The sequence below is a fragment of the Leuciscus leuciscus genome, assembly GCF_965113295.1.
Source record: "Leuciscus leuciscus genome assembly, chromosome: 15".
NCBI lineage: Eukaryota > Metazoa > Chordata > Actinopteri > Cypriniformes > Leuciscidae > Leuciscus > Leuciscus leuciscus.
Genome location: NC_138739.1, coordinates 10828049 through 10854180, shown reverse-complemented (window position 1 = coordinate 10854180; position 26132 = coordinate 10828049). Strand labels below are relative to the sequence as shown.

General features: G+C 40.2%; 1 protein-coding gene across 3 annotated transcripts in view; it reads right to left on the bottom strand.

Moving 5' to 3' along the window:
* Positions 1 to 26132, bottom strand: part of LOC309475987 (obscurin-like) — a 236966-nt gene that overhangs the window by 142469 nt on the left and 68365 nt on the right. Inside the window, exons 5-6 of one of the 3 annotated variants that reach the window (XM_082139045.1) lie at positions 12627 to 12944; positions 23 to 361 (exon numbers count right to left, since the gene is read on the bottom strand). In XM_082139045.1, the coding sequence (XP_081995171.1) occupies positions 23 to 361; positions 12627 to 12944 (657 nt within the window). The remainder of the gene's footprint in view (positions 1 to 22; positions 362 to 12626; positions 12945 to 26132) is intronic. The other 2 variants (XM_082139044.1, XM_082139046.1) reach the window with 2 other exon arrangements.

Genomic DNA, 26132 nt, shown 5'->3' with positions numbered 1-26132 from the left:
AAACTTGTAATTGTTGACTCACCATAGACTGTGACTTTGAAGTTGTATGTGGCCGGATTTGATATGCGTTTGATGATTATTTGATAATCTCCAGAGTCTGTGATTCTGGTGTTTGTGATGGTCAGAGATACAGTCTGATGATCCAGCTTCAGTCTGTCTCTGAATCTCCCATCAAGAACATCATCATATGTGGAGGAGATTCCAGCATCTTTATCGATTTGAGCTATTTTAGTCTTTGAAAGTCCAACCGTCCATGTTATTATATCATGTGCCTTTATTTCAGTAAGACCAGAGTTTAGAGTGACTGAATCTCCCTCCATCACTGAAACGGTCTTTACTGCATCTGTACCAGCAAACACTCCTGCATGGAGAAGAGAGAGTTTCTCAGTCACACATTCAAGTTTGTAAGGTAAAAATAAATATTTTAACATTGGATTAATCCATCTTTAACTCTAAGCTTAGTGAAATGATCACAAACTTTAATTTTGGCTTTGACATTAAAGTAAGACTCTGAACACTGTGGTGGAGTGAGATCCTTAAAAAAAAAAAAAAAAAAAAGAGTTTTTTATTAAAGGCCAGCTCAGGCCAGACTGTAAAGGATCTTTAGCACCGGCTCTTATTGAACTTACACATTAGGGGCCCTATCTTGCACCCAGCGCAAGTGACTTTGTACAGCGACGCATGTATCATTCCTATTTTGCACCCGCGCAAAGCGGACTTTTCCCTCCACAGAAGCACGTCGGTAAGTTAGGAAATACACTTGCGCTCCCGGGGGCGGTTCAGCGCAAAGAGGAGGCGTGTTCCGGCGCAAACGTTCCTTCTTGCTATTTTGCAGGTTTAGAAAACAATTGCGCCACTAACCAGGAAAAAATAGTTTAAAGTCAGTGGCGCGTTGCGCATGTTATTCATATGCTATTTTAAGGGTGCATGTTTGGCCATAATCAATGTAGCGTGTGCACAACGCGCACTTTGATTCTCTCATCTACACAGAAGCAGCAGTTTTCATTTTTGCAAATCATACATTATTACGATAGATAGATAGATAGATAGATAGATAGATAGATAGATAGATAGATAGATAGATAGATAGACAATTTATTATAAAAGCATACATCTAGCTTACACATTTACCCAAATTATCATACGCCTGTTTAACCGAAGTTAATTTGGGTGGGTTTCTCCATTTCAATGTAACTTCTCTCTTTTACGGCCGTGACGAGAGCGTTGCTCTCCTCGGCTGTGAACCGCTCCTGGCGCGCGCCAGGCAAATCCGCCGTTACAATAGCAATCCGCTATGGAAAAAGCGCAGATATGGAGCGAAATATGTGCCATAATTTAACAAACAAATCCAGCATTTTGCAAACAAACTCAATCTACTTTGCAAAGGAAAACTAGACTCGCAAACAAACTCAATCTACTTCGCAAAGGAAAACTCGACTCGCAAACAAACTCGATCCGCTTTGCAAAGGAAATCATCGCAAACAAACAGAAAGCAATGTGCAAGCACAAAGGTCACAAATGCGTGCAGGCAGATTTTCTCACAAATGCGTCCTGGCAGATTTTCTCACAAATGCGTCCAGGCAGATTTTCTCACAAATGCAGTTGAGCAACTTCCTCTTCTAAAACAGTAGATGGCGCTAAACTATAGGCTAATTTAGCGCTAGTCTCCCAGGAGAAGCACTGATTTGAAACTTTCCTTTGCCTACAGCTGAGGAAAATGACCGGTGAACGGGTGTGTTTCTGTCTTATTTGATCTATAATTAACCTTTTTGAGGTTTTCTCTTGCCAAACGTTTATTGCATATCTAGACAGAAATCCACATTAGCACCATAAATTAGTGATTATGTCTACACTTGAACGAATCTATTTCTTTCGTTCTCCATAAATGAATGAGAACATTTCATTTAATTGAGCGGCGGGTTTCATTTGTGTGTCCAAAATAATAATTTGGGCACTGCATAGGCTACGTCACAGGCAAGATAAGAAACAATTGTATATTGTTTTTTTTGTTTGTTTTTTGCATTAATTATTTTATTACATTAATTGTTAAGCTGACTGAATTCCAACTAGGCTAAATAAATAAATAAGTGGGAGCCTCCTTTCAATTAAATTAAATGTTCTCATTCATTTATGGAGAACGAAAGAAATAGATTCATTCAAGTGTAGACATAATCACTAATTTAGTAATTTCGCATGAGTCCGATGCAGAAAAAAATGACAAAAAGCAACAAGATGGCAGAGCTTTCAGCTTATAGATTCCCCGATCCTAGAGTGAAGTGCTACTAAGTGCTAATGTGGATTTCTGTCTAGATATGCAATAAACGTTTGGCAAGAGAAAACCTCAAAAAGGTTAATTATAGATCAAATAAGACAGAAACACACCCGTTCACCGGTCATTTTCCTCAGCTGTAGGCAAAGGCAAGTTTCAAATCAGTGCTTCTCCTGGGAGACTAGCACTAAATTAGCCTATAGTTTAGCGCCATCTACTGTTTTAGAAGAGGAAGTTGCTCAACTGCATTTGTGAGAAAATCTGCCTGGACGCATTCGTGAGAAAATCTGCCAGGACACATTTGTGAGAAAATCTGCCTGCACGCATTTGTGAGAAAATCTGCCAGGACACATTTGTGAGAAAATCTGCCTGCACGCATTTGTGACCTTTGTGCTTGCACATTGGTTTCTTTTTGTTTGCGAGTCGAGATTTCCTTTGCAAAGCGGATCGAGTTTGTTTGCGAGTCGAGTTTTCCTTTGCGAAGTAGATTGAGTTTGTTTGCGAGTCGAGTTTTCCTTTGCGAAGTAGATTGAGTTTGTTTGCAAAATGCTGGATTTGTTTGTTAAATTATGGCACATAATTCGCTCCATACATCTGCTCTTAAAGGGAATGTGAGATGACGCTCTGATTGGTTTATTTCACGTTACTCCCAAACCACACCTATGAATAATGAAGCTACTTCAGACCAACCCATTTTAGATTTGCGCCTGGCGCAAGAGTCATTTATCCCGCCGGGAAAATAGCAACAGCGCCGAGACCCGCCCACAAAGTTACTTGCGCTTTGCGCTTTGACACTTGCGTTTCAGATCGTTAAAATAGGGCCCAAGATGTGAAATAAAGCCACAGGCAGCCATTACAAAGAACAACATGACAGATGACAGATCTGTTTTGAGTACTTTTAACTGGACATCAGCATCTCTTGTGATGATTTTAGACCGCAAGTAGAATTACTGACAGTAAAACTTTTGACCATTAGGCCTTGGCATCATGAAAAACTGCAAAACTATCATCATCAGGCGTGATCTAATATATATATGAAAACCGTTTGTGTTTGGTACCCAAACTCATGAACTGAACCCAAACATGCTGATCTCTGAATTTACACAAGGGCCAACATTTCAAAACTCTCAAATGACAACAAACTTTGTTGTCATTTGAGAGTTTTGAAATGTAAACTACTTCTTCAACATAATGATCTTTCACATTGGCATTTATAATGATCACTCATTAAAGTAAGACACTCTTTTCAAAGCATCTCTAGAGGTGCTGAATGAACAGTTTTTTTAATGTTTAATTTATATTTATATTATATTTTTTATTTACATTTAACATATTTTGTCCTTCTTAAAACTTTAAACAAGGTGTGCAATAATATTTTTTTTTTCTTTTGCCAATTTGTTTATTTATTATATGTGTATGTCGGTTTGTGTGTACTCTTACTGTCTGCATGTATTGCTGCTAATGCACTTTAATTTCCCAACTGGGATCAATAAAGTACTACTACTACTACCTGACCAAACATATCAATCAATAAAGCTGCTTGTACGGCATTATCTGCATATGAACATTCAGCTTTTGGAAAGTAGAAAAGTACATTTTTGTTTTACATGTTTAATTAAGATTTAGGCTCGTCCCAGTTTGAAATTCTGATGGGACATAAGCTTTATTTATATTGCAGATATTTTGTACCTTCAGATGGAAAAAGCAGACAAACATTTAGATTAAGACTTCAGCTTTCAGATGTAGGATGGCAATAGAAAACTAATGCACTGAGACAAAACACAGTTTGATTTATGATTCTGGTACAATTGAAACTATAAAAAAAAAATTCTAACTTACCAACCAGACGCCAAAAGCACAAACAGCAAAAAACAACCGGGCAAAACATTTTCTTCATCAGTTCAGAAAAGAGGAAATGTTTAATAGTCCTGTAGAGAAGTCTATAATCACTGATGTGAAAACTGCTTCAGTCTGTCAGTATGTGTCTGTTGGGGGTTGTACTTCAGTTCTGCTGAGTTTTTTTCTCCTAAACCACAGTCTGTCGTGTTTTTGTTGAGCTGTGTGTCATCGCATTGATGATACTGTATTGGTTTATGACCACTCACACTATTGTTTGGACTAAATTAATTTAGTAATCTCATTTACTTCTCAATTTCAGAATAAACCAGAAACAGAATTTAATCTGATCTGCAGTCACAGCAACAAATAAATACATTTATTTCATGACTTCGCTGAAAATATTGTGTAAATGTTTACAGCACATCATGGTAAAAGTATCATGACTTTAAAGTTAACTGGATCAGAAATCTGTCCTAACAAGAATGGAGAAGTAACAGTTCAGTTTTCTATTCAAAATAAATAAAGCTGGAGTTTTAAAGAAGTTCTCGAGACGTTTCTTTAAAAACCTTGATGTTGATCAGTCCACTGTAATATGTCTATAAATGGAGGAAGTTCAGCACTGCTTCTGCTCTTATGATGAAATAGTTGTGAATGTTAAGAAGAATCTTCAGCTAAAGTGTCAGTGAAAGGCTTAATCTCTGACGGAAAATCTGGTTATTTCTAAACTAAAACATCATGGACACCACAAAAGAAGCCGATGATATTCTGTGGATGGACGAAGCACGAGAGTAAATTTACTTTTACATTAAACAGAAAAAAAATCACCTTCTGAAGTTGCCTATTTTAGCCAATATATGAATATACCTGAAAGTTTTTCATAGAAAAATGGTGCAATATTCCTCCTGACCACTGTGTTACAAATACAGGAAACATTTGGTGGAAGTTACTGCCAGAGAACAAGCATTTACAAAATCATGATCTGAAAATCTTTCTTTTTTGTGTGTGTTTGTCTATTGTGTGTTTGATCGTTGACTGTTATTTCTTAGATTAGTACAATACCTCTTTGGCATTTTAAAGACAAACATACTACTTTTTGCTTCCTCAAGCTGTTTGTAACTATCATTAAACTGTCAGTTGTTCTTCATTTGCAGAAATTTAAGCATATCTCAACTTTCTCACATCTCTGGACACGCTCATCCTGTTGCTCGTCTAGCCAGAAATCGACCGCTCTCCACTGAAATGAATGACATCATTTTGCTTTGTCGCTGCGTGTCGCTGGCGGTGTGAGCGGGGCTGATGAGCACATTAGTGTTGTCTCAATTCAAAGGCTACATCCTGAAGTGTTATTAAAAGCAAATATTGTGCAAACATCTCCTCCAGACATCACTTTTAACCACAACTGTATCAGTCCCTGAGCAGGGCTCAAAGAACCGTCCATATCAACAGACGCTCACGGTTTAGCTGGTTAGCATAGCCTTAAAAAAGACTGTAATTATAAACTTTTGCAGGAAAAAAGCAACTCTTTACATTAATGACTATATAAAAGTGGTAAAGTTTCTCGGAGGCTTTTAATAGTGTCAGATAATCATGTGTTTCTCACAGTCTCCTGAAGGAAGTTTTAATATAGAGCATCAGTCACATGACATGATGATGGCGGTTAGCTTTTGTCATGATACACGCTAGCGGATGCAACAAAGCTTGTTACTCTTATGCTAATAAAAAAGGTTATTAATTAAACCATCACTTGTGCATACATAAATTCTTAATTATTCACTTGTTTTTGTCATTGACAGCCCAACATATGATATGTTTTTCAACTTCTTAGAAATAACTTCTAACAGTCGCTAGAGCTGGAAATAACTTCAGCTGAAACTTGCTTATCTGCAAGCTCACAGCATTAATATGCAAATCATGGAAATATAGAGATGCATATGCAGCTGAACATCAATATTTTCTTTTCACATACTCATAGTATACTGTATGATATACAGTATATTAATATTTCACATTCACAGATATCACAGAGAGTTTTTTTGTCAGACATTAGCATTCACTGATTCTGTACTTTTTTCACAGTAAAACTGTTTCTCATAAAGATGAAGTTAAACTGTGGAAGTCCCTTCAACCCCACCCGATTCACAGAAACACACACACACACACTATTCACGCCTCAAGACATGCAAACACAAAAGCACATTAACCACAAACGTCCGGTGATGAAACACATTCTCATGCACACACTCTCTAACCAACAGATGAAACTACATTCATATTCCAGATCTGAAAATGAGGCCTTCTGCAGTTTGAGCTGTAGAATACAATACTGTAAAAATACATTAAAAATGTCATGAAATTAAATGTGCTGTCATTCTGCAGATTTTGTAAAGTGCCCCATTATGCTATTTTAAAGGTTTCTATAGGTTTGTTTTGGAGTCTACAACAATAGATTTATATGCATCCAATGTCAAAAAACAAAACAAAAAAAACTTAAATTTTCTCATCATAAACATTGAACATTACATAATTTCTCAAAGAGGCTGAAAACTTTTTGTTCAAAGATTCATTCTCTCTAAACCCACTCTGCTCTGATTGGTCAGATGGCCCAGTCTGTTGTGATTGGTTTACTCTGCTCTGATTGGTCAGATGGCCCAGTCTGTTGTGATTGGTCTACTCTGCTCTGATTGGTCAGATGGCCCAGTCTGTTGTGATTGGTCTACTCTGCTCTGATTGGTCAGACGGCCCAGTCTGTTGTGATTGGTTTTACTCTGCTCTGATTGGTCAGATGGCTCAGTCTGTTGTGATTGGTCTACTCTGCTCTGATTGGTCAGATGGCTCAGTCTGTTGTGATTGGTCTACTCTGCTTAAGTTTGAAATTAAATGTATTTACTAAATTAAAGTTTAATCTCTAATCTTTAAATCCCCCAAAAAGTCTGTTGGCGCCTCAGTGAATACTTCGCTCAGAGAAGCTGTCAATCACAGCTGTCAATCATGACGTCACACCCCCGTTTTTATAACATCAAATAACTAACTAAAACTAAACTTATTTAAAAGACAAACATTTGAAATTACATAAGTGTGATAAAAGCTATCTAAAATGACAGTTTTTCGTGTCTGTGTAAACTACAAAAACATGAATTAGTGAAAACGGTGATGTCATCTGCATGTGTATTATGTGTTCAGTCTATAGTGTGTTTCTTTACAAACATTGGCAATTACTGGCCTGGTATAGCAGAATACTGTGTTTTTAATCGTTTTCGCCGATCCGTGTGAACGGGGATCGCTTTGACAATGGTGTCATCTGTACGTGAATAACGCAAAGGAAAAGTATTACGATTTTATTATATCGTTGATGTGTAACGTATCCTCAGTGTGCAAAAATAAAAAGCTTTTGTGTGGAGATACAGTAGTTCATCATATTTGCACCTGGCCATTGCCTGCATGACTTTCATTTCTGAGTGAGCTTTATGAGTTTTAAAACACTATGACAGTATGACAGGTGTGAAAGAGACAAATTATCCACACTACAAAAGTTAGAGGCTTTTCTCATGGTCAGTTTTCACTGTTTTTAGAAGCCTATATGGATTAATATTTAAAATGGAAATACAGTGTCATAGAGAAATTTCAAAGATCACAAATAATAAAAAATAATAAAAAACTTCTGTAATATATAATAGAGTGAGCTCAGTGGTGTAGTCTAGTTTTTTGTAGTGAGTATACTGTGATTTTTCCCTCCCAGCCTCGAACTCACTCGTCCCAGAGCGACACCCCATAAGCACCAACACACTCACTAATGCATACAGTGTGCAACTACATGTGATGGAGAGCATTCTGAAAGACTGCTTATGTGTTATCAACATGTCAGCCAATGACATTTACAGCTGGGGAGTCTGGACTGATTTTCTACTTTACTGTTTGCATAAATTAACCAGTTAAAATCTGTAACATATTCTTCATTTTATATTAGCCATTGACTTCCATAGTAGGAAAAAAATATATTATGAAAGTCGATGGGTGCCATCAACTGTCCGGTTACCAACATTCTTTAAAATTTATTTTGAGTTCAACTGAAGAAAGAAATGTGTACAGGTTTGAAACAACAAGGGTCAGTAAATGATGGCAAAAATTTAGTTTTTGGGTGTACTATGCCTTTATATGCATGAGAAAGCATCCAGGAACTGCTACAAGACAAATAAGCTTCAAATAAGAAAACACAAACAATGTCAATTAACAAATAAGCTTTACCTCAATAAAAGAAAGGCGGCTGAAAAGGCACTTAACATTGTCATATGAATCCATACTGAGTTCACTGTGTTAGTCCACGGGTCGTGGAAAAAGAACTGAACACTTATGGACAGCCAAGCTCCTGTTCCAACTAGATTGCTGGCAGTGTCCTTGGGTTGGGGTAAGAAGGGGAGGAGTGGGGTCACTAAGTCACTACGGAGGGAGGGAGGGAGGGAGGGAGGGAGGGAGGGGGGGTGGAGATTAGCCTGGTAGTCTACAGAGCTTTCCAAATTTGTTTGTACACAGGCACCTGAGGTGTGCATTGCCTCCTTGCTTGCATGGCAGAGCGATGGCTTTTCAGCCATGTTGTAACATATTTCCTTGGCTCAAAAAGTCTTACAGGGGGCCCATTGATGTTGACCATCATCAAATTATTAACATTAGATAACAGCAGAGTAGATCTTCTTTCCGTGCATACATTGTTCATGAGACTGAAGCCCCTTTCACACTCAGCAGTGCTGCAAGGGATGGTCTGCATGCATCGTATGAGTGGTTTTAGGCTTTCAGGCTCACTGTCTGGGTGCTCAAGAAAATCTCTCATACCATTTACTGCTTGCTCTTCACAAAGATTAAACCGCCTGCACAGTCGTTTCACTTTTGCCTCACCATGCCGTATGCCAGGTGTTGATGGCCAGTTGCCTGTATCCAAAACGCTGAGATCGTGAAGCACTTCACCTTCAAATGAGAGGCGCTTCTCCATGTTGTTGATCAGACTTTGTAGGAACTGCTTTGCATTGATTGGTGTGAGCTTTGCATTTGACTCCAGGGGAACCGATCCAAAATGTCCCAAACCCTGTGCTGTCAGTGCCTCCTCTGATTTCTCTCCTGGGGTGTCTTTGAATGATGCCAGCACTCTGATGGTGCGCTTCAGAAGCTGGTCTGCTCTCAAGAGTGTGATTGAATGCGCCTGGAGCTGCTGAGACAGGTTTGCAAGTTCAGACAGTGCATCGTACATGAGTCCAAGGTCACACAGGAATTCCTTGCTTTGCATACGACGTGCCAGGCCTCTGTAAGTTTGTCTCTCTTTGCCGTTTCTTGTTTGGTCTCCTGCAGAATTTTCAAAGTGTCTGTTTAGTGCTTCATACGACCTCCACACAGCCTTTACAGAGCGGAAGCTGCTGGCCACCCATCGCGTACTTAAAACTCTGCCAATTTTCAGGACTTGTGAACCCACTTCTTGCGCTGCTTCCAGAAGCTCCCGTGAATTTTTATTGGACTGACTGTAGAGATTATGGATCTTCTCCATGAACGCTTTGAAGTGGTTTACTGCCTGAACCTCATCCACAGCATCAGATACAGCCAGTTCCAAACGGTGGTTCATGCAGTGCCATGTGAAGAGGTTAGGGTACCTTGCAGTCAGCCTGGTTGCCACACCAGAGTTCTTGCCTAACATGACACTGGCTCCATCTGAAACAAATGAGACCCAGTTCTTTTGAAGCCACTCTTCACTGAAGCCTGCAGTGTCCAAACAGTCAAGTAGAGCTTTTTCTATATCCCCTGCCCTTTGGCTCTCCAGCTCAACCAGCTCCAGAAACACAAATTCAGGCGTAGCTCCATCTACTGAGGCTTTCAAGTTGACAATCATGGCAGATTTGTGGCTAAGAGATGTAGCCTCGTCAATGAGAACAGACAACTTACTTGAAGACGACACAATACTGTGAACTATTTTTTTCTGCATCTCTTTTGCTATGTGTTCCACAATTTTTGTAGAACTGTACCTTGAGTGCAGACTAGTGCCCATGTTGACACCATTTTTTTCTTGAAGCTCAATGAGACTGTTATGGTCAGTGAAAGGTCGGTTCATTTTCGCAAGATAGTATGCTGTTCTGAATACAGCATCTGTCTCAGCCAACACAGTCTCTGACATAGATCTCACCAAATTTCCAAGTAAATCCTGTCCACCCTTTTCAGTGAGCTCCTGGGCTATTTGGTGTGCCTTGGATGTCTCATGTCGTCGTATTTTGTTCCTCAAAGAAGCCAGAGATGTTGATCTTTTAGCGTTTGAAGACTGGATCTTAAAGTGCACCCACTCCTCGGATATGGACACTCTTTTTTCTGTGAGGATGCCAGTTGATTTTGTTGCACTGCAAACAGCACAACCTGGAAGCAAACAAAACCATGACTAATTAGCATCATCATACAAAATCTGCTGAACAGGGCCAAAATATACTCAAAAGTATTTCATAAACTGTTTACAATCTCCACACTATGGCTAACTAATTAAAATTTCCTGATAATTTTATCTCCCCCACATCATCCAAGACGTTCATGTCTTTCTTTCTTCAGTTGAAAAGAAATTAAGGTTTTTGAGGAAAAACATTCAATTTTTCTCCATATAGTGTCTTCAATGGGGTCCAAAGGATTGAAGGTCCAAATGTGAGTTTCAGTGCAGCTTCAAAGTCTCGACACGATCCAGCCGAGGAATAAGAATCTTATCTAGACAAACCAGCGGACTATTCCTGCATCCCTATTAAAAAGGATATAAATGTTTATTTTTCTTTAGAAAATGTTTTGTTAGATAAGACTCGGCTGGATCGTGTCGAGACTTTGAAGCTTCACTGAAACGGCATTTGGACCTTCAAACCGTTGGACCCCATTGAAGACACTATATGGAGAAAAATCCTGGAATGTTTTCCTCAAAAACCTTCATTTGTTTTTGACTGAAGAAAGACATGAACATCTTGGATGACATGGGGGTGAGTAAATTATCAGGACATTTTAATTCTGAAGTGAACTACTGTGAAAAAAGAATGAACCCTCATTTGCATAGTCACTGACTTTATAAATTGCAATTGTTTATATCAGCTGTGCATGTGTGCTGATATCTACCTAACTTTCTGTCCCTCCACTCTAACCAAGGATGCTTGTTTTTAAATTCCCTAGCCTGACTTTCAGTCCACAAGGCTGGCCAGGAGTTCTCATCTCTCTCATCATCTGAAACAAGGAGTTATAAACATTGTATTCGGTTTACTACTGTAAACACACACACGCACACACACACACACACACACACACACACACACACACACACACACACACACACACACACACAGTCTATCTCTCCCCTTCTCCTGCATTCATTGATCCTCCACATTAACAGTAGTGAAGTTAGCTAGTTCTTATGGTAGCTTGTTTCCACCACAGAGTGAAAAAGAAAAAAGGTAATTGCGAAAACTTTTTTTCTCACAATTCTGACTTTTTTTTTCTCACAATTGCGAGTTTACATATTGCAATTCTGACTTCAGAATTGCGTAACGTTAATATAAAGTCGCAATTGCAGGTTATAAAGTCAGAATTGCGTGATATAAAGTCGAAATTGTGTGTTATTAAGTCAGAATTGTGAGATATAAACTATTCTGAGGTAAACTTCTTTTTGTCTTTTCCCCCTTAGAATTGGACTTTATAACTCGCATGTTATATGTGTTATAAAGTCAGAATTGCGTGATATAAAGTCTTAATTCTGAGAAATAAAGTCATCTCGCAATTGTGAGATAAAAAGGCGCAATTATTTAAAAAAAAATGTTTTATTCTGTGGGGGAAACAAGCTTCCATAAGTTCTAGATACAATTCAATATACCAACAATCCCCTGCTGTTACAGTTACATTAATGATAATGTCAATGATAACGTAAATGCTACTTTTACTTACCAGGTAACGTTACGATCATAACGTTAGACTGTAAGGTTACGATAGCATCAGACTCGTTTTCTGTACCGCGTAGGATAGCATCTGGCTCATTTTCTGTAACATCAATGTTCGTGTCATCTTCTGCAGCCGCTGCAGTGTCACCCGAGGCGACAGTAGCTTCAGGAGCAGGCTTACAAAAACACTCAAATAGTGTAGTTTGAGTTTGCTTTCGTTTCATATCTCCTTTAGTGATTCACATTAGATTAGTAAATTTCAAACTTGCGCCAAAAATGACCGCCGCCAACCAACTGTGCTGTTGCTCCGTAGTAGCAGGTGACGTCAGATCCAGATCACAGGCCACGGAAGCCCCAATCGTCCAAAATTCAGTGCTTCGCAAAACAGACGGTGAGAATTTATGAATGAAAGTGTGAAAGATCTGTCATAAAACAATGTTGTTACGTATCCTCGCGCTTTTTAATTGGGTATACGGAGATCCTTGACATTTCCTAGTGGGTATACGGAGATCCTTGACATGTCCTAGTGGGTATACGGCGTATACCTGCGTATCACGTAGACTACACCACTGAGTGAGCTGTAATTCTCTACTCACCATAGACAGTAACAGTGAATGTGGTCTTGCTTCCTCTGATGGTCACTTCATAAAGTCCAGAGTCTGTGGTTCTGGTGTTCATGATGGTCAGAGATCCAGTCTGATCATCCGCCTTCAGTCTGCCTCTGAATCTCCCATCAGTGCCGTCAGATATGAAGATCTCATCAAGCTCTCTATTGATTCTAGCTATTAGAGTCTCGTTAGTTCCAAACCTCCAGTCAATCAGATCATCATCCTTTAGTTCAGTATCAGAGTTTAGAGTGACTGAATCTCCCTCCATCACTGACACTGACTTCACTGCATCACCACCAAACACACCTGGAGAACAGACAGTTTCCAATTTAGTTACATTTTCCCCAATTTAAGTTGGTTTAATAAAGCTTTATTTGAAGTTTGAAGTTGGTTTGAAGTGACTACAGACTTTGGAACAATAGAAAGACTTGCATAGAAAAAAAAAAAAACAGAAAAAAAAAAGTGTGGAAAATAAATGTCAGTATACAAAATATCTGAATTTACACATCTTCATATATTGTATTTTAAGTTTTGGTCCACACAAATAACATGCAACTATACATATATTCTATCACTTAGGGGAGACCGGGGATGGTTGTAACAATTTTGACCTTTCTGTCTATAGCTTGTAGTACTTTGAAGTCAGTGTGTTCAAAATGTGATCCAAACTAGTTACAAGTGTCTGCTATTAAATGACATAGCTATTATCTTTGTGTAACGGGTCCCAGCCAGGGATCCGCTAGCAGATGTATAGATACTTCTGGTCGAAGTGCTCTGGAAATATATTAAATATTAAAGAGAAATCAGTGACGCAGGAACACAGTTGCTCATTCTCCATTAACTTGGATTATCATTTATTCTCAACTTCAATTTAACTTTGTATCTGCAATCATGAGTTGTTTCCTGTTATTTTTGTCTGTTTTGCATTTAAGCACAAGTTATATCCACATTTGGATAACATAAAGCAATATATTCTTGAAAGGTCTGTTTTCACATAAATGTATACTCACATATTTTACAAACATTAGCTTATCAAAATTTGTATGAAACCAAAAATAAACATTTTCCATTTAAATCACATTTTTGGTCTATCATCAATCATATCCGCACTTTTCTCTTTAACATCTGTCATCTTTGTTCTCTTATCAAAAGAGTATTTTTGTAATAAATGTACATTTTATAAGTGTTCACTTTATACAACAGGATATTTCTCATTTACAGTTAAGTTTTGTTACATTTACTCTATAAGAACTCACACTTCAAAAATAAACATCTCTGCCTCATAACTTTGGCACTCAGTGTTATGAACTTACTCAGTATTATTGTAATATTAACACACGTGCGCCCTTAAACATGGTTGCATCCGTAACTGGTCTTATGCTATACATTCACATTAACTTTTTACCCTTTTAACACATAAAGCTGTTTTCCACGCACGCTGAAATAACCCACAAATGCCCTGAAGCCATAAGAAATAAATAAAAGACAATCTGCGGGCATCGGCCGCCATTTTCTCAACTGCGTACTGTCAATTTTAACTGTTTACACATTTGACATGTTTTTAATTTACGGAGCACACTTCACTGGGGATTTATATAAGCTTATAAACATCTGGAGTCACATAAAAGGTGTGCAACTGACCTGGAAATATATTAAATATTAAAGAGAAATCAGTGACGCAGGAACACAGTTGCTCATTCTCCATTAACTTGGATTATGAGCTCATCTTGCTCTGCGCATCGCTAAATGTCCCCGTGTGACGCTACTCGCGATTACTGCCACCCTGTGTCCATTTTAGGAAATACATGTTGTGTGCTTTTTCCGTACTCTCTCATTAATATTCAATTATATAAATCAGAATAAAATAAAATACTATTGCAATAGAAGGAAAGGAAACAAAAGTAAAATCTCAACAAAACTTATTTTGTGAGTGTCACATCCACCCCGACAAACAAAAATGGCTCCCGACATTTTCCCATGAAAACAAAACTAACACTCCTACTCTGTTTGTTGTCTAGTAAACGTGTGTAGTAACGGGCATGTAATATGTATAAGGCATGTACATATGAGGTGTATAAGCAGTAGGTAAAATGAACTGGCTATGCATATGTGGCATGAAAGGTAGGGGGGGTGAGGTAGACTGTGAGGAAATAGACTCTGCATGGGTTTGTAATGAGGGTTGGCCCAGTGACTCATAAGTGAATATCGGCCTCGGCCTTCTCTCTCTGGCTGACCTCCTAACCTCTCTGTGTGTCTCTTCTGCAGGCCAAGCCATAGTAGAGGGAGAACTCTGTCTTTCCTCTTGTACTTGCTCCTCATGTCCATTTGTCTCTTCAAGCTGAGATAGGTAAGTATTCTCAAGTTGTTCACTTATCTGTGATTCCTCTCCCACTACTTCCACTTCTCTATCCATTGAGCTTTGTTTATCCTGTTTTTCAGGATTTTTTTGTTTGTGCTCTCTTCCAGGTAGGGTTGCCTCACCCGTGTGTATGTAGTCTCTTACAGGTGTCTCTCGTCCATCTGGTAAGTATGCGTCCATCGGTTCGGTTTCCCTCATCAGTAATGTATCTGGACATTCTTTGTGGGTCATGGTCAGTTTCTTTGGAGTCCGACCAGGCACTGTTGTAGGAGATGACTTTGGCACCGTACTTTGCTCTCTCCCAGAGGCCGCTAATCCGTCATGTCCAACTTGATCATTTTCCTTCCTGACTACAGGTGTTCTCAGCCAATAACCGCCTATCCACTCATCCTCCTCATCAGTGTCCGATATCCCATCCTTGTCAGCAGAGTTTACCTTCTGTTGAGGCTGCTTTTGCCTCTGACGGGGGGTTACAACAGAGTCAGCTGGCTGTGCCGGGTTTTCAACAGGCAAGTCATTCACTAACAGCAGCAAGTTTCTGTGTATGGTTCTGTTCTTTGTATTTGAGTCTCCCTCAGGATGAATGACATACACCGGATTGTCTGAGATTTGCTCCTTCACCACATAGATCCTCTTCTCCCAGTATGAGCGTAGCTTGCCGGGTCCACCTCGCTCACCCATGTTTCGGACCAGTACTCGATCTCCTGGTTTAAGGGCCACGCCCCTCACCTTTTGATCATAGTAGGACTTGTTCTTTGCACTTGATGACAGGCTGGATTTGTTGGCAATCTTATACGCTTCCGTCATCCTTTTTGACCATTTATCCACATATCCTTTGTGTGTCACTGATTCATTGTTTCCCAATAATCCAAACAAGAGATCCACGGGGAGACGGGGGTGTTGCCCATACAGCAGGTAATGAGGTGAGTATCCGGTGGACTCGTGGCGAGTACAGTTATATGCATGTATCATTTGTGGCAAATGTTCTTTCCATCTCTCCTTTTCTCTGTCTGTCAATGTCCGTAACATTTGCAGCAGTGTACGGTTGAACCTCTCAGCAGGGTTACACTGTGGGTGGTATGGAGATGTTCGTGAGTGTCCGACCCCTGACAGCCGTCCAAGAGTGCGAAACAGATTGTTCTCGAACTCACGTCCTTGATCATGGTGGAGACGATTTGGATAACCCAAACGAGGTATGTAGTCATTGTATATCCGTTCAGCTGCAGTTTGTCCTGATTTGTTTTTGGTGGGGTAAGCCTGGGCAAATCTGGTAAAGTGGTCTATTACTACCAGAATGTACTCATAGCCTCCTTTGCTTTTTTCCAGATGTAGGTAGTCTATGCAAACCAGATCAAGAGGGGAAGTAGAAGTCAGACCACCCATTGGCGCACGTACATGTGTGGTGGGTTTCTTTTGCTTTATACAGCTGCATTTCCTGGTGACATACTCCTCTATACACCTCTTCATGTGTGGCCAATAGAAACGTTCTCTGGCGAGATGAAGCACACGTTCAGTGCCAACGTGTCCCATGTTGTCATGGAGATGCTTTAGGGCAACCGGCCGATACTTGGTAGGTAAGACTAACTGTTTTCGCTCTGATGTTTGGCGGTACAGGACTCCATTCTCCACATGTAGTTGATTCCACTCATGAAGAAGCTTGCGAGTGAGCCCACTTACTGAACTTCTTACCTCATCAGTAAGAACATTATTTGCCTCTTTCAATCTCATTATTTCCCCTATTCCAGGGTCCTCTCGTTGGGCTTTTGCCAGCTCTTCATGGCTTATTTCGGGCAAGAGTGAATGAGGCTGTGGTATCACATCAGCCGAGGAGGTGTAAAGTGCAGCTATCCATGCTACATCTTTCTTTTGGGCTGCTCGACCCCCTTCCCAAGTCGCATGCAGCACCTCCTGAGACAGCTCCTCCGTGCATGTAGTTACATAGTTGTCAATATCTAGTGGGATGCGTGAGAGCGTGTCGGCATCTATATTGTTTTTCCCAGGTCTGTATTTAATATTGAAGTGGAACTCTGACAATTCTCCAACCCAGCGATGTCCAACTGCATTGAGTTTCGCAGTGCTCATGACATAAGTAAGCGGATTGTTGTCAGTGTAAATGGTGAAATGTGGAGCATAGAAGAGATAGTCTCTAAATTTCTCACACACTGCCCACTTCAGAGCAAGGAACTCGAGTTTTCCGCTGTGAAGCCGGTAATTCTTCTCCGCCGGTGTCAGAGTTCGTGATCCATATCCGATGACTCGCATCTTCCCATCTTGTCGTTGATAGAGGATTGCACCGAGTCCTTTCTCCGATGCATCCGTGTGTAAGACGAATGGTTCCTCGAAGTTAGGGTATGCCAGTACTGGAGGTTTGGTCAGCATACTAACAAGTCTTTCCAAAGTACTCTGATGCTCACCTGTCCATAAGATGGGTGTTTTGGACGGAAGTTGTGGACCCTTGGACTTGTGGTGATGTGGAAGAGGTTGGGGCATGGAGGACTTCACTTGTAGCAATTCATACAACGGCTTTGCTATTTTGGCGAAATCCTGTATGTAGGAACGATAGTAACTCAGAAAGCCGAGAACCCGTCGGAGGTCACCAACTGTTTGGGGTGTTTTGGTTTTTAAAGCCATCACTGCCTCGAGGTCTTTAGGGTCAATTCGAACTCCCTCAGCCGATACCAAGCGTCCAACATAGCGAACCTCCTTCTGGAACATTTCGCACTTCTCTGCTCGTAGCTTCACTCCATGATGCTGCAGCGCTCTGAGGACTTTGCGGATCACGTCCACATGGTCACTGAAAGATCTAGAGTAGCACAGAAGATCATCCAGGTACGGGATGCAGCACTCATCTCTCAGAGAGCCTAACATTTCCTCCATGCTCCTTTGAAACGCTGCGGGTGCATTAGATAGTCCAAACGGAATCCTTACCCATTCGTAAAGACCCCAGGGGGTGATGAAGGCTGTGAGATGACGTGACCCTTCTGCCATGAACCCCTGGTGGTAAGCTTTACCTTGGTCCAGTATGCTGAACATGGAATATCCTCCTAGCGTGTCTATCAAATCCCGTATTCGTGGCAGGGGATGTCTGTCGGGTACGGTCTTTTGATTCAGAAGACGATAGTCTATGCAAAGACGAAGTGTGCCGTCTTTCTTCCGTACACACACCACTGGTGCAGAATAGGCAGACTTAGATTTCACTATCCAACCCTTCACAAGAAGATCTTGAATGTATTCTTTCACTTCTTTAAACAAAGGTTTGGGAATGGATGTGTATGCTCTTTGCACCGGAATATCGTCGTTGAGATTGATCACCATCTGTAGGTTTGGGATACAGCCAAGGTCATTTCCGTCTCTTGCAAAGGCGTTTGACTCCTCGTGAAGCATCTTTCTAGCAGCCTCTTGCTGTTCTTCCTCCAGATGGTCAAGGCTTACAGGTGGGTCCCACAGTGGTGAGTCTGAGTTGCTGTCTTGAGTGGTGGTGACCTGACTGATAGTCGCTGCAGGCTGTGACCTGTCCAGGATATCTCCCTCCACCACATTTTCAACACGCTGCAGGATCCCTAAAGCTGTTCTACGTGGTATTGTGATGTCATGGTTGGTGTTATTACCAATTGGGATGGTGACATAGGGCTTTGTCGGGTTCTGGATTTCAAACAACCCTGGCCCTGTATCCCACTGTCCAGGAGATAAGCTATCTTCATCTGTCTCGAACAACATTAGTCGGGTGGAGGCGTCCATGTTTGGCGGAACCCGACACCTCACCCACGACACTTGACCAGCTGGGAGAACAATATCCTTGGCCCCTGTCCGTATGCGTCCCTGTTGTGTGAATGGCTTTGCTGTCTGAATAAAGTTGACGAGAGCTTCAGCTGTTTCTTTGGGAACAGATATGGCGTTGCTAAGCAAGTTAGCGAGTACTGGCACTAGCCTCTCCGGTTTGCCACAAATGAGTACTTCCAAAACGTTAAAGCCAATCAGTGGTTTATCCATGGGGTAACTGCTGATGAGAAATGGAACACTAATGGACAGGTTGGGGTCCAAATTCCCTGGCAAGTTCACTGTAATCGCTACCCACCCTTCATAGGGAATGAGACTACCATTTGCTGCTATAACCTTCAATTCCTCCTCCCCTAAGATCTCTGAAACTGAGTGAATACTGAGGTCAGGTAGGTACTCTTCTTTCCAGGCACGGCTGACTATACTGACTTGTGACCCAGAGTCGAGCAAAGAAGTGACTGCTAAACCATTTAGATAGCTCTGAACTAGGGCCTTTTTCCCAATTAGGCTAGCAACCGCTCTAGCTTTAGCTACACGTGGTGACTGGGGAGGGAGCTGAGCTACTTGGTTACAGTGACTTAATGTGCTTCTCGTTACTGGGGTTGAGGGTGAGGAGAGGCGTGTTTTGTCATTGCTGACCTCACTTTCTGGTTGGGACTTATCTCCAGACCCGGCCACTAGATGTCCCTCTCCAGTGCCCGAATGGAGTTTCCCTGTCTCTTTGGTCGTTTTAAACAGCCTGCTGCACGGTGTCCTTCCTCCCCGCATGCGAAGCAGTGTTTACAGTCTTGTCTGTCTTGTTCCACGCAGCTTGGACAACCATAGGGTTTTCCACGTTTTGATGGTGTCCTATTTTGACTGTACTCACGCCCATTGTGAGTTAGCTGTTGTTGGTTTTGTTTTTGCATGGCTTCAACCAGCTTAGTGAGTTCCTCTACTTTGGTCGTGAGATCTTTCAGAGGATCTGGCTTTGTTTGATTTGACTTGGACGCTGCACTCTCTGACTTTGTGCTAGTTGTCTTCACCACCTCCGACACAAGCTGTGTACTGTGTACATTGGTTACGGTTTGTCGGCGTGAAGGACCCAGTCTTTTCATTCGCTCATTTTCCTCACTAGTGATTTTCATCACATGACGCAGAATCATATCGTCAGTGATCTCTCTGTTTGCCAACAACGGTTTGAGTTCTCTGCGTATGTCGGTGTGCTTGTGCCCAAAGCCTTGGTACACTGTATGTAGGAAAACATCTTGCACTGTAGCTGTAGTGTACTTGATGTCAGTATCAGCTAATCTTGATGTCAATAGAACACGTTGTTTTAGACCGATCACACGATAAAGGAACTGTTGTGGTGTCTCGTTCTCGTCTTGCTTCGTGCACATCAACTCTTGAAATAACTCTGTGCTGTTTTTTTCTCTTAGGTGAGTTTGAAGAAACCCCTTGAGTTCAGTCACTGTCATGTCGTCTTTGTTTATCAACATTTCTTTGAATATGCCTGGTTTCATGATTCTCAGCACACCACGAACAATCTCTGAATCGGGGAATCCTTCTTTGATTCCATCATCAATTTGTCTACAGACATTATTGTAGCTAATGTCTGAAGATTGGTCACCGATCTGTCCGCCTTGCACTTTGAACTCTCTCCGAGGCAGGTAGCTGAGTTCCCTTAAGGGCACCATCCCCTCACGCGTTGACTGAGAGACAAGTTCACTCGGTGGTTTTCTGTCTTGCTGTTGAAGAGGGCCTGAGGATTGGGTTAACTGTGCCTGTGGCGATACAGCATGTGTTGGTAAGCACTGCATGAGTTTCTTACTAACCTCTTCATAGCTAGCTAGCACTTTAAGTAACTCAGCGTTAGCTGGGTCAGGTGTATTTAACATGGCTGCTCCTATTGGGCCTGAATCTAGTTCAGCAATATCACTAGGTGACGCAGCACTAGCTAAGTTGAATGTGTGGTGGCTCTGTTTGTGGGTGTCTGTGGTGTTTTCAGGGGCTGTTTGGGTAATGACTGAACCTTCAATAAAATCAACACGGTCATCTAGCTTACCCCAACCCTGCTCAGTATGTAACTCAGAACCACCTTTTACATTTGACATCGACACATCATCATCACGACATTTCACCACATCGTCAATAGCGTCTTTCAATATCAACAACTGAACCATTCCCTCGTCCTCCGTGTCAAGTAACTGCTTACTGTACATGAACGAGTTGATGTAATCGTAACATCCTTCCTCGTCTCCCTCCACAAGCTCTGACTGGTCCTCGCTCGACACTGGCTCCACCGCTCTGGCGACCTGAAGAAGCTCTCCAGCTGACAGGGTGAGTAAGCTTTTCCTAATGTCCCACACTAGGCTTTTCCTCCCACCACGCGACATGATGGCTTCTCGTCTCCCCACGGCTAGCAACACAATTCGGCGATGATGCAGTCAGCTCCGGATCGTAGACCTCCACTCGTTCGCAGTTCAACGGCTGGACAGGGTTAATCACTGGTCAGCGTTGTCATCATTCGGCTCCCGCTCCGCTAGGTGGCGCCGAAGGATCCCGGACGAGCCCCCAAGAATCTGTAACGGGTCCCAGCCAGGGATCCGCTAGCAGATGTATAGATACTTCTGGTCGAAGTGCTCTGGAAATATATTAAATATTAAAGAGAAATCAGTGACGCAGGAACACAGTTGCTCATTCTCCATTAACTTGGATTATCATTTATTCGCAACTTCAATTTAACTTTGTATCTGCAATCATGAGTTGTTTCCTGTTATTTTTGTCTGTTTTGCATTTAAGCACAAGTTATATCCACATTTGGATAACATAAAGCAATATATTCTTGAAAGGTCTGTTTTCACATAAATGTATACTCACATATTTTACAAACATTAGCTTATCAAAATTTGTATGAAACCAAAAATAAACATTTTCCATTTAAATCACATTTTTGGTCTATCATCAATCATATCCGCACTTTTCTCTTTAACATCTGTCATCTTTGTTCTCTTATCAAAAGAGTATTTTTGTAATAAATGTACATTTTATAAGTGTTCACTTTATACAACAGGATATTTCTCATTTACAGTTAAGTTTTGTTACATTTACTCTATAAGAACTCACACTTCAAAAATAAACATCTCTGCCTCATAACTTTGGCACTCAGTGTTATGAACTTACTCAGTATTATTGTAATATTAACACACGTGCGCCCTTAAACATGGTTGCATCCGTAACTGGTCTTATGCTATACATTCACATTAACTTTTTACCCTTTTAACACATAAAGCTGTTTTCCACGCACGCTGAAATAACCCACAAATGCCCTGAAGCCATAAGAAATAAATAAAAGACAATCTGCGGGCATCGGCCGCCATTTTCTCAACTGCGTACTGTCAATTTTAACTGTTTACACATTTGACATGTTTTTAATTTACGGAGCACACTTCACTGGGGATTTATATAAGCTTAGAACTGGAGTCACATAAAAGGTGTGCAACTGACCTGGAAATATATTAAATATTAAAGAGAAATCAGTGACGCAGGAACACAGTTGCTCATTCTCCATTAACTTGGATTATGAGCTCATCTTGCTCTGCGCATCGCTAAATGTCCCCGTGTGACGCTACTCGCGATTACTGCCACCCTGTGTCCATTTTAGGAAATACATGTTGTGTGCTTTTTCCGTACTCTCTCATTAATATTCAATTATATAAATCAGAATAAAATAAAATACTATTGCAATAGAAGGAAAGGAAACAAAAGTAAAATCTCAACAAAACTTATATTGTGAGTGTCACATTTGCAACACAAACAGAAAATGCATGGTTTAGTTTCAAACACGAGGAGTGAAATGTTACAATTCACCCCATAGTCTGGGTTAGTTGTAACATACCCTGGGGTGAGATGTAACATTATGATATCCACCGGGGTGATATGTAACATCATGAAATAAGGATTTTGACAAAAAAAATATTTTGAAAGGTTTTTATTCAACACTGACTTTTCAATATAACTAGTCATAGTAATTACCATTATAAATTGAACTTGAACTCAAAAAATTGTTTGTTTGTAAGTGTTAGTATTGGCCATAATAAAATTGAACACTTGAACATTGTGTGTGTGTGTGTGTGTGTGTGTGTGTGTGTGTGTGTGTGTGTGTGTGTGTGTGTGTGTGTCTGTTAAAGTAATTGACCATAAGAACTAAATTAAAGAACTAAATTAAAGAATTAAACGTATGTGTGTTACTCTCAGTCTCAGTCATAGTAATTGACCATAATTAAACTTGAACACTTGAACATTGTGTATGTGTAAGTGTAAGCACTTTTCTTGGGGTAGGTTATAACGTTTCATTGTTGTTACAACTAACCCAGAGTCTTGTTGTTACAACTAACCCAGAGTCATGTAGCCATGAACTAGCTCACCTTACAGCTAACAGGCAAAACATTAGCACTAACAACTTGCATGGGAAATATCTACAGACACACAATAAACATAATAAGAGTTTGAGGAGTTTAACTACAAAGCAGAAATTCCCATAACAAAAACAAAAAAAGTAAAAAAAGTTACTTTCATACCTCAAATTTGTTTTTTCCACTCTAACATGTGCTGTGTCTCCAACAGGGCTCTACTTTTTCACATGTGGAATAAGAACTAAACTGAGCATGTGCGAAGTGAATCAGGTGATTTGTAACTAGTTCCTGATTGGACATATTGGAGTTGTTACAACTGACCCGTGTTACAACCATCCCCGGTCTCCCCTACCAACCAGACAGCAACAGCACAAACAGCAAAAAGCAAATGTGTGAAACATTGTCTTCAACAGTTCAGTGGTCTGAAATAGTTCCAGTCAAGTCTGAGAACCAGTGAGAGCCTGTAGACAGTAAAGTTGTGCAGACTGAATTAGGCCACGCCCCATATCTTCAGCCACACCTTCTCTCTTCAAACCCCGCCCCCAAGACGTGTCGATCCAAAATGATTGACAGGTAAAAGAGCTCTCATGTTTTAAACCTCCTACACAACACAGTTGTCAGGACTCCATGTCAGTGCTATCTGGATAGCAGGTTTATATGTTATTCCAAAGAAATAATAAAGCTTTTGTTTCTGGAAGAAAATCTTATTCTGCCGTTGTATCAGTTGGCCACTTCAAGTGGTTGGAAGAAAATGTTTAAAGAATTCTATTTATTTTTTTTTATTTTTTTTTGTCTGTGCTTTTGCCTTCTGATTGGTAAGTTTTTTTATTTTATTTTTTTTATGGTAACAGTTAGTAAATAAAATTAATAAAACTATTAAATCAGTCAGAAGATTTGCTGTTGCTGTTATATTTCTTGAATAATCATTAGCTGATTTGAAACAATCTGTATTGTATAATGTTAATAAAGGTGGCTTAATTTATTTACCAATTATTTACATATTCATCTAAATGTCCTGTTAAATCATGAATTATAGGATCTTTGCTCAAATACAGGACAGACAACCGTATTCTGTTGCTGTGTGAACGAGGCTTATGATACCAAACAGAACATCTGTACTGTCAGTCTCATTTGAAGGTTCAAGGTGTTTATTTTTATTTATTATTAAATATGTTATTTTTGTGGATTTGTAATGAACTTTATCAATAAATAATTTTTTAAAAAAATCCAGAACTTCCAATTTTCTATTTACATGTTTAACTCTTCTTAACACTTACAAACTTATAATATATGAATATGTGAATTCAGATTATGGTTTTGCTTTCTGCCATTTACCTTCCACAATTCTTTTTTTTCTTCAGATGGTCTGCCTTTTCAAAGTTTGTAATAATTTCAAAACTTGATTAAAAGATCAAATCTTTGTTAAACTAAGCTAGATTGTACCTATATTATGTGTGACTGAGAAAGTGACCATCAGAGGAAGCAAGACCACATTCACTGTTACTGTCTATGGTGAGTAGAGAATTACAGCTCACTCTATTATATATCACAGCCTTTGCATATTTATTTTCATAATTATTCTTAATACTGCAACAACAACAAAAAATGATTAAGGATAATTGTTTTAATGTCTTTTACACATTTTTTTCAATGACGCTGTAATTCCATTTCAAATATTAATTTAAGTCTAGAGGGATTGAAAACTGACCAGTTTCATGGGTAGAGTCAATGTTTCATTGTTTCATATCAAACCAATATTGCTAATTCCAAATATATATGGCATGCAAACATGGACAGGTACAGATAGGACCGGGCCTCAGAGCCGATAGATGAAGCGATAAGAACAGGACAGACACTATTCCCACACAGTACACACCGAATATTACTGTTTCGCGTTGTTCAAACAAGACACATTCGCTCCATTTTCTATCAGTACAATTGTTAGTCTATGTTTAATACACAATCTTTGGGGACACATCTCACTGTTTTATTTGCCATGCTGTGCCTCATACGGCTGTATTTGACATGATGCTATTATTCACATTTACTTTGAAGAACTAAAACCAAGCATTTTATTTGAATTATGCAATTCTTGTTGAAAGACCGCTAGGGGTCAGCCGTAACAGGAAAAGGCAAGAGAGTCACACTACCAAAGAGATGACAAATAACAGGCGTTTTATTCATAGATATCATATAATAAAGGCTAGATGTCTCGTCCGCGCTGCTGGCCAATGGAGGTCGACGTCCGCACACGGCGGCCATCTTATCACAGGGCGCTCGCTCACTCGTAACATGTACTTTTAAATAACCATAACTTGCTCAATTTTCTACCGATTTTCAAACGGTTTGGTTTGTTATAAACGTCAGAGATGTAGTTATGACACTGCATACATATGAATAATTATAACAATGGACTTCCATATGAAAGAATTATAGCCACGTTAATAACGTTTGTAAGAAACCAAACCGTTTGTAAATCCGTCAAGATTTCAGCGAGATAAGAGGATTTGTGTGCGTGCTGATCACTCACCTTAATTCACAGCTTCACTGTTAAGATGGCCGCCGGTGATGCCGGAAGTGACTCTGCCGTAAGACATCTAGTCTTTATTATATGATATCTATGGTTTTATTTCCAATAAAGGGTTAGCGTCAGCAATTACAATCAACAAACACACACTCACAGTTTCACTAAACATTAACAATCTTTCTGGCACGACACTCTTACTCAAATGATGATGAAACGAACAAAGGTGAAGAGAAACACAATCAATTAGAACGAACACGAATGCGAAGCACAATGACATAAAGCACAAAGTCGACAAGGCTCAAGGAGCCTCCACTGAGTGTTAGGGTGGTCCTTATATCCGGGTCAGGTGCTTAACAGGACCAATCAGAGTCTTTCACAGGTTATCATAGGTAATGCCCATCTGAAACACAAACCTGTCTCTAGATATTCAAGGCCCC